This window comes from Oncorhynchus mykiss, chromosome 2 (assembly GCF_057628025.1).
Source record: "Oncorhynchus mykiss isolate SJ-2025 chromosome 2, ASM5762802v1, whole genome shotgun sequence".
Classification (NCBI taxonomy): domain Eukaryota; kingdom Metazoa; phylum Chordata; class Actinopteri; order Salmoniformes; family Salmonidae; genus Oncorhynchus; species Oncorhynchus mykiss.
In genome coordinates, this window is record NC_143023.1 from 89,668,490 (window position 1) to 89,684,413 (window position 15,924).

The following is a 15,924-nucleotide window of genomic DNA, read 5'->3' on the forward strand; positions in this document are numbered from 1 at the left end:
ACCGTATGTTACTTTTGTTGTATTACGTTGTTATTAATTACTGCATTGTTGGGTAGAGCTCGCAAGAAAGGCATTTATTGTGCACGTGACATTAAAACTTGAAACACAAAAACAAATGCTTGGAGGAGGAGAGAGACTTAACTACAGTAAATTCCCTGCTGACCTATGACCTCTTTGAGTCATAACTCTCAGGCGGAACGGAAGCTACTTTTATCAGATCTGGAGCTGAGAAGACTGTATCCTATAGAGGTCTATAGATCTACCACGGTGCACAGATTAACGTGACAGATGGAGAACTCTCACTCAGATCAATAACTGTCGACAGTACATGGTGATCTCAATCCCACTGTGTGAGCAATCCAGACCCTGGTTCAAATACTATTCTAAATCTTTCAAATACTTATAAAGTATGCTTTAGCCTGACTGGAGTGCCAGATGGGTGGGGTTTGCACATTGTTATATTGGACTGTTACTGTTATATTGGTTCCAGTGCGCCAGGAAAGCTTAATCAAGCCCAGATAAAGTATTTTAAATTACTTTCCAATAGTATTTGAACCCAGGTCTGGAGCTGTCTGATGATAACCTACAGACAATAGCTCTATCCGCAGAATGGACAGAGAGACAAAGATTGCAACCATCCATCCATCACACAGCTGATCACCACACAATTTATCCCCGAGGTGGATCATCAGCACTCTGAAATTGGAAACGATTGGTAAAATTGAACCGTTCAGAACGTGTTTGCTGTATCAATATTGTGACTCTCGCTGTTATGATTTGAAGAATGGATGAAGTGGGTCCTTTGAGAGCAGCCGGTGCTGTCTGCTGCTGCAATACTACCAGTGACTTATTGGTTTAGATCCTGGTACAAAGCTCTACTGGAAAGACAACACGAGGAATAAAAAAAGACAAACCTGTGTGATTCACCATTGACAATTCAGACAAACTGCTCGAAAGTAGTGATTTGAAGTTTGCTTTTCGGCAAGAACAACCCATCAAACTCAACTCCAGACCTCAAAGCCAGTTCCACTGCTTTTTTTCATTGCTCCCCTCTAATCAGGGACTGAATTAGACCTGGCGGGTGTAATGAATTATCAGGTAGAACAGAAAAGCAGCAAGCTCTGGACCTCGTAGGGTAAGAGTTGAATAGCCCTGGCCCAGACCATATCTCCCAGTCCAGTTTGTGGTTGTAGTTGTCCTTTGAGAGTTAACCGGTCATAAAGGACAAAAAGAAACGTAATACAATTGCAGTTTAGATGCTTATCCACAGTTCTGTGTTCTGCTGATCTTGGCCATAATGTAACCTTTACCTTACCTCAGTTCAGTTAGTGGTCCAAACAAACATATTGTTGGATAAACATACACATAGATGCTACAGAGCACGATTTACTGTACTGTACTGTTGTTTGTAGCTGGCTCCACATCATTAAGTATAAGATGATATGTTTAATCAGAGTATGAAGAGGGATTAATAATCTCCTAAAATGACATGGAAGGCATTTTTATACTGCGGAGGAGGAGGAGGAGGTCTTCACCCATAACATTAGCAGATTATACTGCTGATATCATGATCTACATTTCCTAGTATCTGTGAATTGATCTTTCTATCTGCACTGACTCCGATATTTAAGCAAACCTATTGTTTTTGATGGAATTCTTCTTTCTTATTATTATTCTTTCACACATTGCATTATCTCAATGCCCAATTGCAATTTTGCCAATATCGAAGTACACTGAGTGTACAAAACATTAGGAACATCATCCTAATATTGAGTTGCATCCCCTTTTGCCCTCACAACAGCCTCAATTCGCCTGGGTGTAACAGTAAATCAAATCAAATCAAATGTTATTTGTCACATACACATGGTTAGCAGATGTTAATGTGAGTGTAGCGAAATGCTTGTGCTTCTAGTTCCGACAATGCAGTAATAAACAACAAGTAATCTAGCTAACAATTCCAAAACTACTACCTTATAGACACAAGTGTAAGGGGCTAAAGAATATGTACATAAAGATATATGAATGAGTGATGGTACAGAGCGGCATAGGCAAGATACAATAGATGGTATTGAGTGCACTATATACATATGACCTGGGCGCAAACCAGGGACGGCTCTGCACACGTCAACAGTCACCCTCGAAGCATCGTTACCCATCGCTCCACAAAAGTCGCGGCCCTTGCAGAGCAAGGGGACCCCCTACTTCAAGGTCTCAGAGCGAGTGACATCACCGATTGAAACGCTACCAGCGCGCACCAACGCTAACTAGCTAGCCATTTCGCGTCGGCTACATGGGCATGAACTCTACAAGGTGTCGAAAGAGTTCCACAGGGATGCTGGCCCATGATGACTCCAATGCTTCCCACAGTTGTGTCAAGCTGGCTGGATGTCCTTTGGGTGGTGGACCATTCTTGATACACACAGGAAACTGTTGAGCATGAAAAACCCTGCAGCATGGCAGTTCTTGACACACTCAAACTGGTGACTCAAACCGGTGCGCCCAATCCACGTCTCAATTGTCTCAAGGCTTAAAAATCATTCTTTAGCCTGTATCTTCCCCTTCAACTACACCGATTGAAGTGGATTTAACAGGTGACATCAATAAGGGATCACAGCTTTAGCCTGGATTCACCTGGTCGGTCTATGTCATGGAAAGAGCAGGTGTTCATAATGTTCTGTACACTCAGTGTATATCACTTAGACAGGATAGTGAAAGTTGTTAGCTCTGCCCTATGGTTTGACGTTAGCATGAGTGTAACACAAAACTTGAAAAGCTGTTGTAAAGGTTGTTGTAGTGTTTTGGGGTCAATTTAAGGGCCAGGTAATACCAGAACGTACACCAGAGTAACGAGGTCTGCCTTGGCAGATTAGCAGATTGTCAGTTTTGCTCATCATAAGGAACACATTTGCATGGCATCTTTGTAAAAAATATATACATTTTGCGTCCTCAATTAAACCCTAATAACTCCACTGTTCTTCGCTCTATCAACTTGAAACGTGCACCTAAAGTGTTTTCAATTGTTACATGTACATGAGGGAGGATGTATAATGCTACAAAGCAACTGTCTCTTCAGCCCACTCTGAAGCCAGCACCACGTTTTACTGCTGCTTGCAGCTCTATTGGTATTCTTTCTGTGAGCTCTCATATTATTTCAGTCATTACATGTGATTTTGGAAAACCTTTACCCATGCTAAAAAGGGGTTGGAGTATGAGCAAGGGAATAAATTGGTGTGAATTAACGAAATGTCATGCTCCCAAGGGAGCGCGGAAATTGAAAGCCGCACAGTTATCAAACTGCTTTGGGAAACCCTGTTTCAACATCACCTTCTCTTGCACTCAAGTTCCATATTCTAGTATAGAGTCCTGATCTGAACGAAACTGTATTTGTCCCTTTCATTAACTCTGAAGAATGAATCATTTCATCCAAGCTTTTCCTTTGTAAGTTATATAGTGTATTCCAGCACGAGTACATATGACACATTTTTCCTTTATTGCTTTGTTGCCACCATATGAACGCCCTTTATGGAGGAGAGGAGGAGAGAAAGACTGGATGCACTTTCTTCTATCACAAAACACCACAGCTCTTCCTGATCATGAGGATGTTGCTGTAAACCTTTGACGGATATTGCAGTACACGTTTCAGGGATATTTCTGTAAACGTTTCAGGGATATTGTTGTAAACGTTTCAGGGATATTGCTGTAAACGTGTCAGGGATATTGCTGTAAACGTGTCAGGGATTTTGCTGTAAACGTTTCAGGGATATTTCTGTAAATGTTTCAGGGATATTGTTGTAAATGTTTCAGGGATATTGTTGTAAACATGTCAGGGATATTGCTGTAAACGTGTCAGGGATATTGCTGTAAACGTGTCAGGGATATTGCTGTAAATGTGTCAGGGATATTGCTGTAAATGTGTCAGGGATATTGCTGTAAACGTGTCAGGGATATTGCTGTAAATGTTTCAGGGATATTGTTGTAAATGTGTCAGGGATATTGTTGTAAACGTGTCAGGGATATTGTTGTAAACGTGTCAGGGATATAGTTGTAAATGTTTCAGGGATATTGTTGTAAACGTGTCAGGGATATAGTTGTAAACGTGTCAGGGATATTGTTGTAAATGTTTCCGGGATATTGCTGTAAACGTGTCAGGGATATTGCTGTAAACGTGTCAGGATCAGACAAAGATCCATGATTAGAAAACTGCAAAAGTAATTTCACAGATTCATCCTTACATCAAACTATAAGCTACTGAATACAGTCACATTATTCTAGCAATAAGGCAATCTTTCCAATAACAATTGGTTTTTTTTTAAGTGTCATTTAGCAGACACTCTTATCCAGAGCAATTTACAAGCGCATTTGCTCAAAGGCACATCGACAGATTTTTCACCTAGTCGGCTCGGTGAAACATTTTGGTTACTGACCCAACGCTCTTAACCGCTAGGCTACCTGCTAATGGTCTCAACAGAATAAGGTCACCTCACACTCAGTGGCCCTCATCAGATGGATTATCAGATGAAAAGCAATTGATGCTTTCAACCAATAAAATATTTCCATGACTGAAATGGAACTCAAGTGATTACACAACAATCCAGCCTATGCACATTTACTCTCAGTCACTCATATACTGGTCTAACTGAAATTACACAAAGCATAGAACTACACACACATCAGCTTCCTCCTTCCCCTGAAATATAATTCATTTGGGTTTCCAGAGAGTTCTATTGGAACCCTTCAAAGGAACTCATGGGCACATAGTCAACCAAAAAAACAGACAACTTGAGAGGAGGAGAGTTAAAGTAACTTCACTCCACATAAAAGCACTGACTTGGTGTAAAACATCACAGCTCTGTGAAGATGCTTAGCAGCCATTAGCATAGCGCTATAAGATACATCAGGGACGAGATGCCCTATGGGCCCTGGTCAAAATTTGTGCACAATGTAGGGAGCATTTGGGACGCACACTATGAATCCATCCGGATCACCTCTGTCCTGTCCCAAGGGACCAAACAACCACAACCTAGCAGTGGCAGCAAAGGTCATTGTGGGATGACGCTGCTGCTGCTACTCTCTGGGGGATATGTTGACCTGGAGAGGGAACAAAACAAGCAGAGATCTGTCCGCTTTCTATCTGAGACCGAAATAAGGGGATCCTTCAAAAAGTATTATTAATGGCTCTCACCCTTTATATAAATAGTTATTTGGGGGGGAGGGTATTTGACATCCGGATGAATAATCAAGGCGTGTAGCTTTCCTCATTAGAAGAAGGTGGAAGGATACTATTTTCTCTGTGAGAGGGGATGTAATATGCCAGCCTTTTAAATGTCTTTATGGGAACTGAATCCTAATACAGAAGGTGGGTCTGAAATGAGGCTTGATATTTCCAGCTCATGCTTTGGAGCTTAAGTGAATTTAATGCCATTTAGAAAGCTCTATGCTATCAGTAATCTCTAAGATACTTTCCAGTAGATTTGATTAGGTTATTAAGGAACCATAACGTATATATCAGTTCATGACAAACTGTCATGACATATGACATACTTTTTTGATGTTATTTTAAAGAATGGTCATCTCTATACTAGCCGACACAGTTGACTGCTCCTACAGCGAACTGTACTGCAGTGTGTGTGTGTGTGTGTGTGTGTCTATACAGATTCCTAGCCCTGCCTGTAGTGCACAGATTCCCCGGCCAGGGGCTGTGAGGTGCTCAGAGCACAGACAGGATGAGACTATTTATAGCCAGGAGAAGAGAAATAATTCAGTGTGATCAGAGTGCAGGTCATTCAAGTCTTCTTTTCACAGAGGAGACAGAGAGAAGTGAAAAGACGAACATCCCCTCTCCTCTCATTCCCCTCTCTACCTCTACTCCCCATTAATGAAAGGGGTGATATCTGTTTGAATCCCCTCTGTCTCCTCTATCTACTCTCCATTCAGGTCAAATCTTCTTTTCACAGAGGAGACAGGCAAAAGACGAACATCCCTTCTCCTCTCTCTACCACTCTATCAGTCTTCATTCATGACAGTGGGGATATTTCCTATCTCTCCACCACTATTCTCCATTCATGACAGTGGGGATATTTCCTATCTCTCCACCACTATTCTCCATTCATGACAGTGGGGATATGATATCTGTTAGAAGCGTTATGGCTCAATCCCCAGTCCTTTCTGTGAGCTGTCAAGGGAGACACTGGAGATATGGATGTCTTCTTCCTCTGAATAGCGCAGCACAGCCAAAGCCTGGCCAATAATCATGATATTTATTCATCTTAACCTACTGCCAATTAATGAAACTTGATTTGACAGTATATGGCTTAGCTTGCAAGGTATATGTCAACTGGGTGTTTTTCATAACATATGGATTTCAGGGGACTGCAATGGAGTCTGTAAAATGAATTTGAATGAATTTATGTATTTAACATATCTCCCATACCTCCGGAGAACGTATGCACAATGCCATTCCACGTGAAGGGATAACCATTCAGGAATAGATGAATAAAGCAGCCTAAAGATAGAGTTTCATCACATAGAAGCCAGGACACAGCGCAGTGTTTGGTTTGAATGCAAAAACATGTAATTTCCCCTTCTGTGAAATAATGTCGAAATTCAAACAAAATAAAAGCTCATTATTTTCTCATTCAGATAGTACCACATAGTTATCAAAAATATACCCCTACAATGTCAGCATACAAAGGTAAGGTCGTATAACATTGTATATAACATATTAATAACATAGTAATAAGGCGTGATTTGCCTACTCACCTCTGTAGCAATAACCATCAGTCTTTGAAGCTGAGAAGAGTTTGCGCCTGTCCGTCGAAAGTCAATTTCCTCTCGCTCGAGGTTGTTGATTTACAACAATGTCTCTCAGCATCACGACTGAAAACTCAGCTTTCGCATATCTTTGCAAAATGTTTAAAAAACGAACCTTACTGCTTCTTGCCATGCGTTCCATTCCATGGTTGTCTGTTGAATTCACTTATTAGGTCTAGCGAGGATTGGAGAGTAGCTCGAGGGTGAGAGAAGTAGGCTAGCCTACAAGGGCGGTTTGCCAAATGTGTGAGTGGAGCGCAGCGCGGCATCTCCCTGCTTCTATTTCTTGCTCTCTAAGTCTCTGGCAGTCCCATGGGAAAGCGATGCAGCTGATACTGCCGACACTGCCAGGCAACCGCTACAATAATAGTTTGTGCTTCAAAGGTCTGGAAACCGCAAGCATTCAGGTAGACCTACAGTTGTGCCAACTTGTATGTGTGTGTTTGTTTGCATAACACATGTGGCGACTCCCCACGATTCGATCTACCTGCTCTCTGTCCATGACTAATGTATCAAGTGTCAATTTAACAGGAGCATAATCCTTTAAACATGACAAGTTTTTGTCTTTAATTTCAAATCTATTGTAGAAAGTAAAATAATACACTAGAAAAGTATATTGTTGATTTTCCATATTGACCTTTGGAATGGCCTGCATGAATGAGTGCTGTGTCCTTTGTTTGAGTTTTATTTTGTATAGGCTACCTTGACGAACAAACTCTATTGTCTGTCATCCTTTTGCTTTATACAAGATGCAGAAGGAGATTAACACCTTGTTTAAAGCAACCCAGCATTTGGTGTTGAAACAGAACACCCGGTAAATGTCATTAGGGCATAGAGCTACTATAGGCCTATATCAGAGTGCATAGTGACACATGTTATCCCTTTCATACCAAGACGTTTTTCTGTCAACTTTACTATACCTCCAACTTTTTTCCACCTTTTCCTTAGGTATTGATGGTATCATAGCCGAAACTTGTATTTCCGCCTAACGACCATAGTAGCCTAAATAATTTCGGTAAACTTCTGCCTACGGGTTTAGTATGAAATGTAGCCACAATGCTGAGGCGACATTAGCACGCACTACGCTCTTAAACCTTTGATGGTCGCCAGGCAGCGCGAGTTAACCATCCTTCTGCCAGTTATTAACTTTGCAAGACATGTCACTTCTTCCATCTTCGCATAGCCCACCAGCATGCACTGTTTTCGTATCAACAATTTGATGGGTCCATAAATATCACTGAATATCACTGATTGACGGACATTTTGGAATAAAGTAGGTTAATACAATTGAAGGCATCTATCAAATTGTTGTTTACTGGAACTCCCAAAATCATCCATTCTATGTAATACATTTGAAGCAATAGCCTACCCGTGTGTGGTCAACTAGATGATCATTTCAGCGCCGTTTTGATTGGGAGAGCGCCATCGCGCTGCTTTGAGACAAGCATGGGTACTCCTCCTGATAAATCAATCAATGTCAGATTTTCTTTTCACTGAATCTCAGTTTGGATATTGGTTAGGTTACAACTAGGCTAGGGAAATGCTAGCTACATTTAAGTGAGTGCTGCTCATGATCATCTTGTCTAGTTGGATCATGTATCAAAACATTTTGATTGTATGTCATGTAGTTTACCACGTAGATTACTTTACTCTTCACTCGCAGTTGTTTAGCATCTAGGCCTAATCCCGAACAAAAGCCTGTGACTTCATGTGATTTTGTATCACTGAATCTCCATCTGTAGCCTATAGACTAGGCCTATTTGGTTAATTGGTTTATGGATGGGCAAATTAGTGACTGTGGTAAAGCTCGTCTCGTTCGCTCATCTAGCACTGATCAGAAACGTTTAGCATATAATAATGTAGCCCAGTGTAGGTTTATTATTTTGCTAATTATTATGGTAGATTGTGTATAGGCATGTCCTAAATCCCGCAGAGGTTGTGAAATATGAACACCAGACTCACATGCTTTTGAAAATAGGATTGCTATTGTGTTCTATCGGCATCTTGATGAAGATACACTCAATATAAAACCCGACGGCTACTCCCTAACAAAGTGGAGTGAGGGTAGGAAAGAGATGAAACCTGGATACAAAAAAGCATGGTGTTTGCCTCTGTTTCGAAATGTAGCTTTTTTTTATGACAGCGGTTCCACACGTTCCCATGACACAAGTTGTGTGGGAAATATATTATTTGTATTATATATATTCTGTTATATTCCATTATATTCTTACTATGTGTTGACTGTGATGGGGTGGGTGTGTCTTGTCTGTTTAATGATAAAAAAAAGAATGAACTATTGATCTCATTCATTTGGAACATAATTAAATTATAAATATGCCATTCTAGTGGTTTGGAAATACATTTTATTATTTGTATTATGTTTCTTAGGACCTGCCTAAACAAATTAACAATGGTTTATTTGTTATGGATTTATTAAAATAGATTCCCACCCAAATCTGCACACCACTTCTACCACGCCCCACCTGCATGCCGGCATGCACATGCGAGGTATAAAAGGCCTATGCAGGCAAGAATGTGGTAAAAATTGGCCTGTATGTAAGGGGGTCATAAACATTGCCCAATTTATTTTACAGGCAAAATACCGTAAATCCTATGGGAAAGCAGTATTTCAGACACAGACAACAACACACTGCATTTGATCACCCTCTGCTGTTTTAGTTGGGTACATTCTGGGCCTACTGTATAAATAAAAAGTCTCAAAACACCATGATTGTGTAATGAAACCGTGAAAAGTAGTGCATCTAAACTGAGATCTGGTATTTGAAGGGTGATTGAATGTAAACCCAAAGTAAGTGTTTTAAAATTGAAATGTAGCACTCTGAAACACCCAAATTGGTTCTTCAACCTGAATATTGGTGTTTTTAAGAGAGTGCAGTAAACACTTCTTGGGGTTTCAGTGCATGTAAAAGGCAGCATCAAAACACAAAAACTGTGTTTCTCATACAATCAATGGTTTAGAAATGCAAATAGTTTATAGCCTAAATATTGATTGGGTCTCTGGAGATTGTTTTATGTGGAATCCCCCCCCCCCCCCCCCCCCCCCACCAAAAAAATATGCTTTATTCTGAAAGTTTATAAAGAAAGGGCAAGGAAGATGTTACATTTAGTTGAAATTTTACCCACTCAACCACACAGCCACTCTATCAGAAATTATTCTGGGGTGAATTGAAATTGGAAAAAAAAATACATATAATGAATAAAAATGAATGCAAGTCGTGCAGAGCTCCTGGCCTAGTGGTTACGCACCCGGCTTAGACACGTCACCTCTCTTCCCACCGAAGACCCCCGCTCCAACCGCTCAATCTGTTTCTCCCATATCTGTAATTCCTCTGTCATTTCATAACAGTCTCAATAAAGTGTAAAAATACCCCAAAATAAAAAATAAATGTATGTATGCAAGTGTTTTCAATGATTTGTTAATTTAATTTTACCAAGATAATGTAAATCTAACTTAAAGCTGCAATATGTAGAAATGTGTGTTATAGATCTATCCCTCTCATTGAAAGCATGTCTAAGAAGCGGTAGATCTGTACTATGTGCTGTATTTCTATGCTTCCTGTTCTTACATTTAGTTTTTGCTTCTTTTGATTTTGTCACCAGCTTCAAACAGCTGAAAATACAATCTTTTTGTTTATAAAAAATATATTTCACAGTGGTTTAGATGGGTCAATGATTCTCTACTCTATACATTGCTTGTTTTGTCACATAAACTGAAATGAAGAGAACTATTAGAATTTTAGCAACCAGGAAATGATTTCTGCATAGTACATCTTTAATATTTTGCGCAAAATGTAAGTATCTTTCATGAGGATAAACAAAGAGAGAGACGATAGAGTAATTGAACTAATTAGAAGTCTTTGGTTTTAATTACCTTGAATTTCCCATCTTGCAACGTGACTCTATTTTTAGGATTGTGGGTAATTCAACATTTTTAGACTTCATGATTCTTTCACACAATGTTGTATGCATGTTTGAAGAAATAAAAGTATATGTCTATATTAGTATTAAGATTGTTGTGGTGTAATGGATCACAATGAACGTATTAATAAACATTCAGGCAAATTTACATTTAGTAAGGACAGCACCAATTCCCACATTCATGATTGTCAATGGAAGAGGAAATTGCAACATTTTCAGTTCTTGCCATTCAACCTCCAGTTACTGCTCGTAGTTTGAACACTGTGCTTGGCAATGCCTGCCAAAACGGTATACAGTATAATGGCAAATGATCAAATACATAAAATAATGTTAAACATTAAGAAACTTCTGAAAAGGGGATCTAATTCTGTAATAGACAGGTTTCCATACATCATAATGGTGTTTACAAGCTTTAGAGGGAGGAAACAACTTCAAAAGAGAATGGATCTTATTCTCCACTAAACTGGGCTCGAAACACCAAAATAGCATTTTCACCTTTTTCTGTTAGTGCTCCCAGTCCCTGGTAAGGTGTTGCACAACACTTTATTAAGTGTTGTTACAACACACCATGTAATGTTTCAAAACACCTCCGAATGATGTTTCAATACTCCAGCAAAGTTAAGGTTTTGTCTCATTCAAGTCTGTGGCTGCTCAGTTGCCACTAGTGTTGGTGTAACAAAGCACTTCTTTCCAACAGTGCACAAGCCTACACTCACTAACAGTGTGTCCATGGAGGGACTTGCTAATGTATGACTCAATTGTCTTGTGAATTCATTCAATTCAAAACTATGTAGCTTGAATTGTAGCCATCAGGCTGAAATCATAGCTCTATGGTGGCACATATTGATTGAGCTGAAGGGTCTTTGGGCAGTTTTTGCTTTTCACAATCTACTCTGTTTGATTGTGACTTAATGTCCTTCGCTGTAGGGAGGAAAATACACCCACTTTGTGTCTATTTTTCTGTCTGTCTGAATTATGCACGTTTGGTTTTATAGCCCCTTTAATTCCTCATTCTTATGGGATTTCATTGTGAGACGGGGTGCATGTTGTTGACATGACGCTTTTGTTATGTGCTCCTACATTCATTGCACAAGACTAGAATTCTATATCAGCCCACAAATTCTAGAACATGCAAGCGTTTGAATGTGTTTTTGTTAGTTAAGAAAAAACAAGTCACTGGGAAAATAACAGTGTGAAACAGTTGAAGCTCTCTTCACTGAAATAACTTGAAATGGTTGAGGTAGGGAAAACAAGCTGTTCTATTGTACTGGTGTTTCACAACGCCATTAGTCTCACAAAGAAGCATCATTTGCTGCTGTGCATTTGAAACATGTTTTATTGTTATGGTTTATATTGATATATCGATATAATTAGAGCTTGAGTTAGAAAAGGCTACAGTAGCCAGTTAGTAGCTTGTTAATGAAGTCAAATGAATTTCTCATTCTAAATCAAATGCATTTTTCATAACATCTATTGGTATTGGACAGATTTAAATAGTGCTTTGGCCTAGCTACAGTTAGTAGCCCCAGACAAAATAAAACATTTGAAATAATGGATTATGAAGTCATATGGATAATCATATGTTTTCTCATTATCTCTTTGGCAGAAGCAGACACTAAGGTTAAGCCAGGGTTCAAACAACAGCCAGGTCAAAAAAGGCAGTGGCACACAGGCCAGGGGTTAGCAGAGCTGGGGGTCAGTGTTGGTACACAGCCATACCAACAGGCAGACATTTTATATAGAATCATTTCAAGTAAAACAGACAAACACAGATCCATGAACAAATGACAAGATTCTGTACAGCACTTTGAGATATCAGCTGATGTACGAAGGGCTATATAAATACATTTGATTTGATACCTGGCTCTGAATCCAACCACCGGGAGACCAGAGGAGGCTGTAGACCAGGCTGCCATCCATCCCCAAAGACAGGTAAACTACACCATTTCTAATTCCTAATTCAATGAGCTACACTGACTACACTTTGATGAGCCTGGTCCCAGATCTGTTTATGATGTATTGTGAACTCCTACGGTCAATCATTGTCACACCAAAGTTGACAAGAAAGCTAAAACAAATCTGAGACTAGGTTATCAGTGCTAAAAACACCCGACCCAAATGACTCTTTCTATGATGCAAACTACTGTACTAGCTTGGTCCCAACTTTGCACTTGATGCAAATGCTTAATAAATCTGTCCCAGAGGGATTGCAGTTTCTCTTCCTCTGTACTGACAACTTGAATAGTACTCTATTCCATCTGTTCACATTCTGTTCACTCTTCTTCTTATACAGAAGCTGAAGAAGGAAAGAGGGGGGGTGAATGAATAATGAGAAGGGGAGTATATACAATTCCATTAAAGCAGTGTAAAGTGTCTACCCTCCGTATCCCAAAGGAGATATAGAACTCTACTGCTATCTGAAGTGTGCACTAAGCCAACCAAGCCAACTGACCGTCTCTGCCCATCCATGGTCTGAGTGTCAATGAGTACCAGGCCGTCTACAACACAGTGGTGGAGCCCTTCGCTAGTACTGCTAGTGCATTGTCATCATATAGTCACGCCCAAGGCATACGGTAGACTTAAAGGAGAGACTGCTGGACAGACCAAAGCTTAAGGAAGTGGCCCTCGAAGACGGTTGTGTGGAGGTTATAGAAACGTATTATCCCAAGGTTAAGCCTCAAGCCTCAAGTCTGAGGGTTGGAAGTAGAGCCACACACACAGTCACTCAGTATTTTCTCATTTTAATATATTCAATTGAATTTCAACATACCCTCATCTGATGTCTTGGCTTTGTAATCATCACAATGCATCAGGTCATGTAGTAACACGGACAAACACTGGCAAGCTTTGATGAGCCGACAACTTTTTCCTACAATTAGCAATTGATTTCCAATGGGCATGATGATTCATACAGATTGGCTCATATTACTTTATGACATAAAGTAACCTCTGTAGAATTGTACATGTGGTGTTTCTATCTACTAACTCTATGAAAGCACTATACAGAGAAAAAGTACACTGCTCATTATACAGCAGGCAAATTGTTCTCAATTTCTGTGAGTTGAGAATGAAACGGCAGACCCAGATGTTTATCATTCCTTAGATACAGTGCCTTGCGAAAGTAATCGGCCACCTTGAACTTTGCGACCTTTTGCCACATTTCAGGCTTCAAACATAAAGATATAAAACTGTATTTTTTTGTGAAGAATCAACAACAGGTGGGACACAATAATGAAGTGGAACGACATTTATTGGATATTTCAAACTTTTTTAACAAATCAAAAACTGAAAAATTGGGCGTGCAAAATTATTCAGCCCCCTTAAGTTATTACTTTGTAGCGCCACCTTTTGCTGCGATTACAGCTGTAAGTCGCTTGGGGTATGTCTCTATCAGTTTTGCACACAGAGAGACTGAATTTTTTTCCCATTCCTCCTTGCAAAACAGCTCGAGCTCAGTGAGGTTGGATGGAGAGCATTTGTGAACAGCAGTTTTCAGTTCTTTCCACAGATTCTCGATTGGATTCAGGTCTAGACTTTGACTTGGCCATTCTAACACCTGGATATGTTTATTTTTGAACCATTCCATTGTAGATTTTGCTTTATGTTTTGGATCATTGTCTTGTTGGAAGACAAATCTCCGTCCCAGTCTCAGGTCTTTTGCAGACTCCATCAGGTTTTCTTCCAGAATGGTCCTGTATTTGGCTCCATCCATCTTCCCATCAATTTTAACCATCTTCCCTGTCCCTGCTGAAGAAAAGCAGGCCCAAACCATGATGCTGCCACCACCATGTTTGACAGTGGGGATGGTGTGTTCAGGGTGATGAGCTGTGTTGCTTTTACGCCAAACATAACGTTTTGCATTGTTGCCAAAAAGTTCAATTTTGGTTTCATCTGACCAGAGCACCTTCTTCCACATGTTTGGTGTGTCTCCCAGGTGGCTTGTGGCAAACTTTAAACAACACTTTTTATGGATATCTTTAAGAAATGGCTTTCTTCTTGCCACTCTTCCATAAAGGCCAGATTTGTGCAATATACGTCTGATTGTTGTCCTATGGAAGGCCAGGAGAAGCTGGAGGATGCGGCAGTGTATGCTGTTAGCCTCCTGGTCCTCCTCCTCCAGGTGCCACATGGACATGAAGGGCACCAGGGCCACCAGAGGAGTGTAGGCCACCACGGAGGGTACCAGCACAGCCAAGATGTTCTTCAGAGCTCTCCTCTTCAGGTTCATGCTGCCCCCAGACCCGGAGCCCTCCCCAGGCCTACTCTGGCACAGCACCCACACAATGCCCACCAGACACATCAGCATGATCATGAACAGGATTGAAGTGGTGAGGGCCAAGTACAAAGCCATGGAGAACACCCCCTGGAAGTAGGCCAGCAGCATCACCACCAGGGTGAGGAGCCAGGCCAGGACACAAACCCCGGCGCGGTACTCCCACTTCCCCAGCCGTATGTAGGTCATGGGGTGGGCTGCCGCCAGGTAGCGCTCCACACACATGCAGGCCAGCAGGAGATGACATCCGAAGATGTTGAGGGCGTAGAGGGCTTCGGCCGCCGTGAGCATCTGTTGGGACGCATCGTGGTGCATGGCAGTGTAGATGTCCATGGGCAGGCAGAGGCAGTAAAGGATGTCCAGGATGGACAGGTTGAGGCCCAAGACCTTGGAGGCTGACAGGGCCTTCTTGCTGCTCATCAACAGCCACAGCAGGCCCACGTTGGCTGGGAGACCTGTCAGCAGGGTGAAGATCTTGATGCTCAACCACACAATAGAATCTGCAAGTATGTGGCACTGTTGCATCACCTCGTCTATGCTGCTATCTACGCCATAGAATGACCAGAAATGTTCAACAAATGATGACGTGGCAAAACTATTGGCGCCATTGGAGTTTTGGTCCCCGCAAAAAAAAGTGTTGCTTATGTTGCACGGTGGTGGCGGAGGGCTACCACCATAGGAGGAAGTGCTATTGATGCCCATGGTGTCTCTTCTGAGGAAACGTATCAGAAGACTCTGCAGTAGGCAAAAGCAAATCCTTATTTACATAATAATGAATGTTTATAAGGAAAAGTACCACCAACCATTCAAAGTGAAACACCTGTGGTAATGGGATATCATTACTATTATTTACAATCAATTAACACTCAAGAAGTCATCAATCTCTTATGTATAGGTTGCAT

The 15,924-nt window shown here is 40.9% G+C and overlaps 2 protein-coding genes across 2 annotated transcripts in view; both read right to left on the bottom strand.

Moving 5' to 3' along the window:
• The window catches only part of LOC110499336 (carbohydrate sulfotransferase 8), a 98,124-nt gene extending 90,854 nt beyond the window's left edge, over positions 1–7,270 (bottom strand). The window contains exon 1 of the mRNA XM_021576422.3: positions 6,760–7,270. The gene's annotated coding sequence lies outside the window, so the exon portion shown is untranslated. The remainder of the gene's footprint in view (positions 1–6,759) is intronic.
• Positions 7,271–13,034: 5,764 nt separating this feature from the next.
• On the bottom strand, positions 13,035–15,547 carry LOC149985298 (G protein-coupled receptor 183-like). Its single transcript, XM_090215592.1, has 2 exons — positions 14,785–15,547; positions 13,035–13,045 (listed from the first exon to the last, which is right to left on the bottom strand). Exons 1-2 carry the CDS (start codon positions 15,545–15,547, stop codon positions 13,035–13,037), a joined length of 774 nt encoding a protein of 257 aa, XP_090071718.1.
• Between the last annotated feature and the right edge of the window lie 377 nt (positions 15,548–15,924).

Coding starts and splice junctions, on each gene's coding strand:
- LOC149985298 (XM_090215592.1), bottom strand. CDS start 15,547: ATGCAACAGTGCCACATACTTGCAGATTCTATTGTGTGGTTGAGCATC.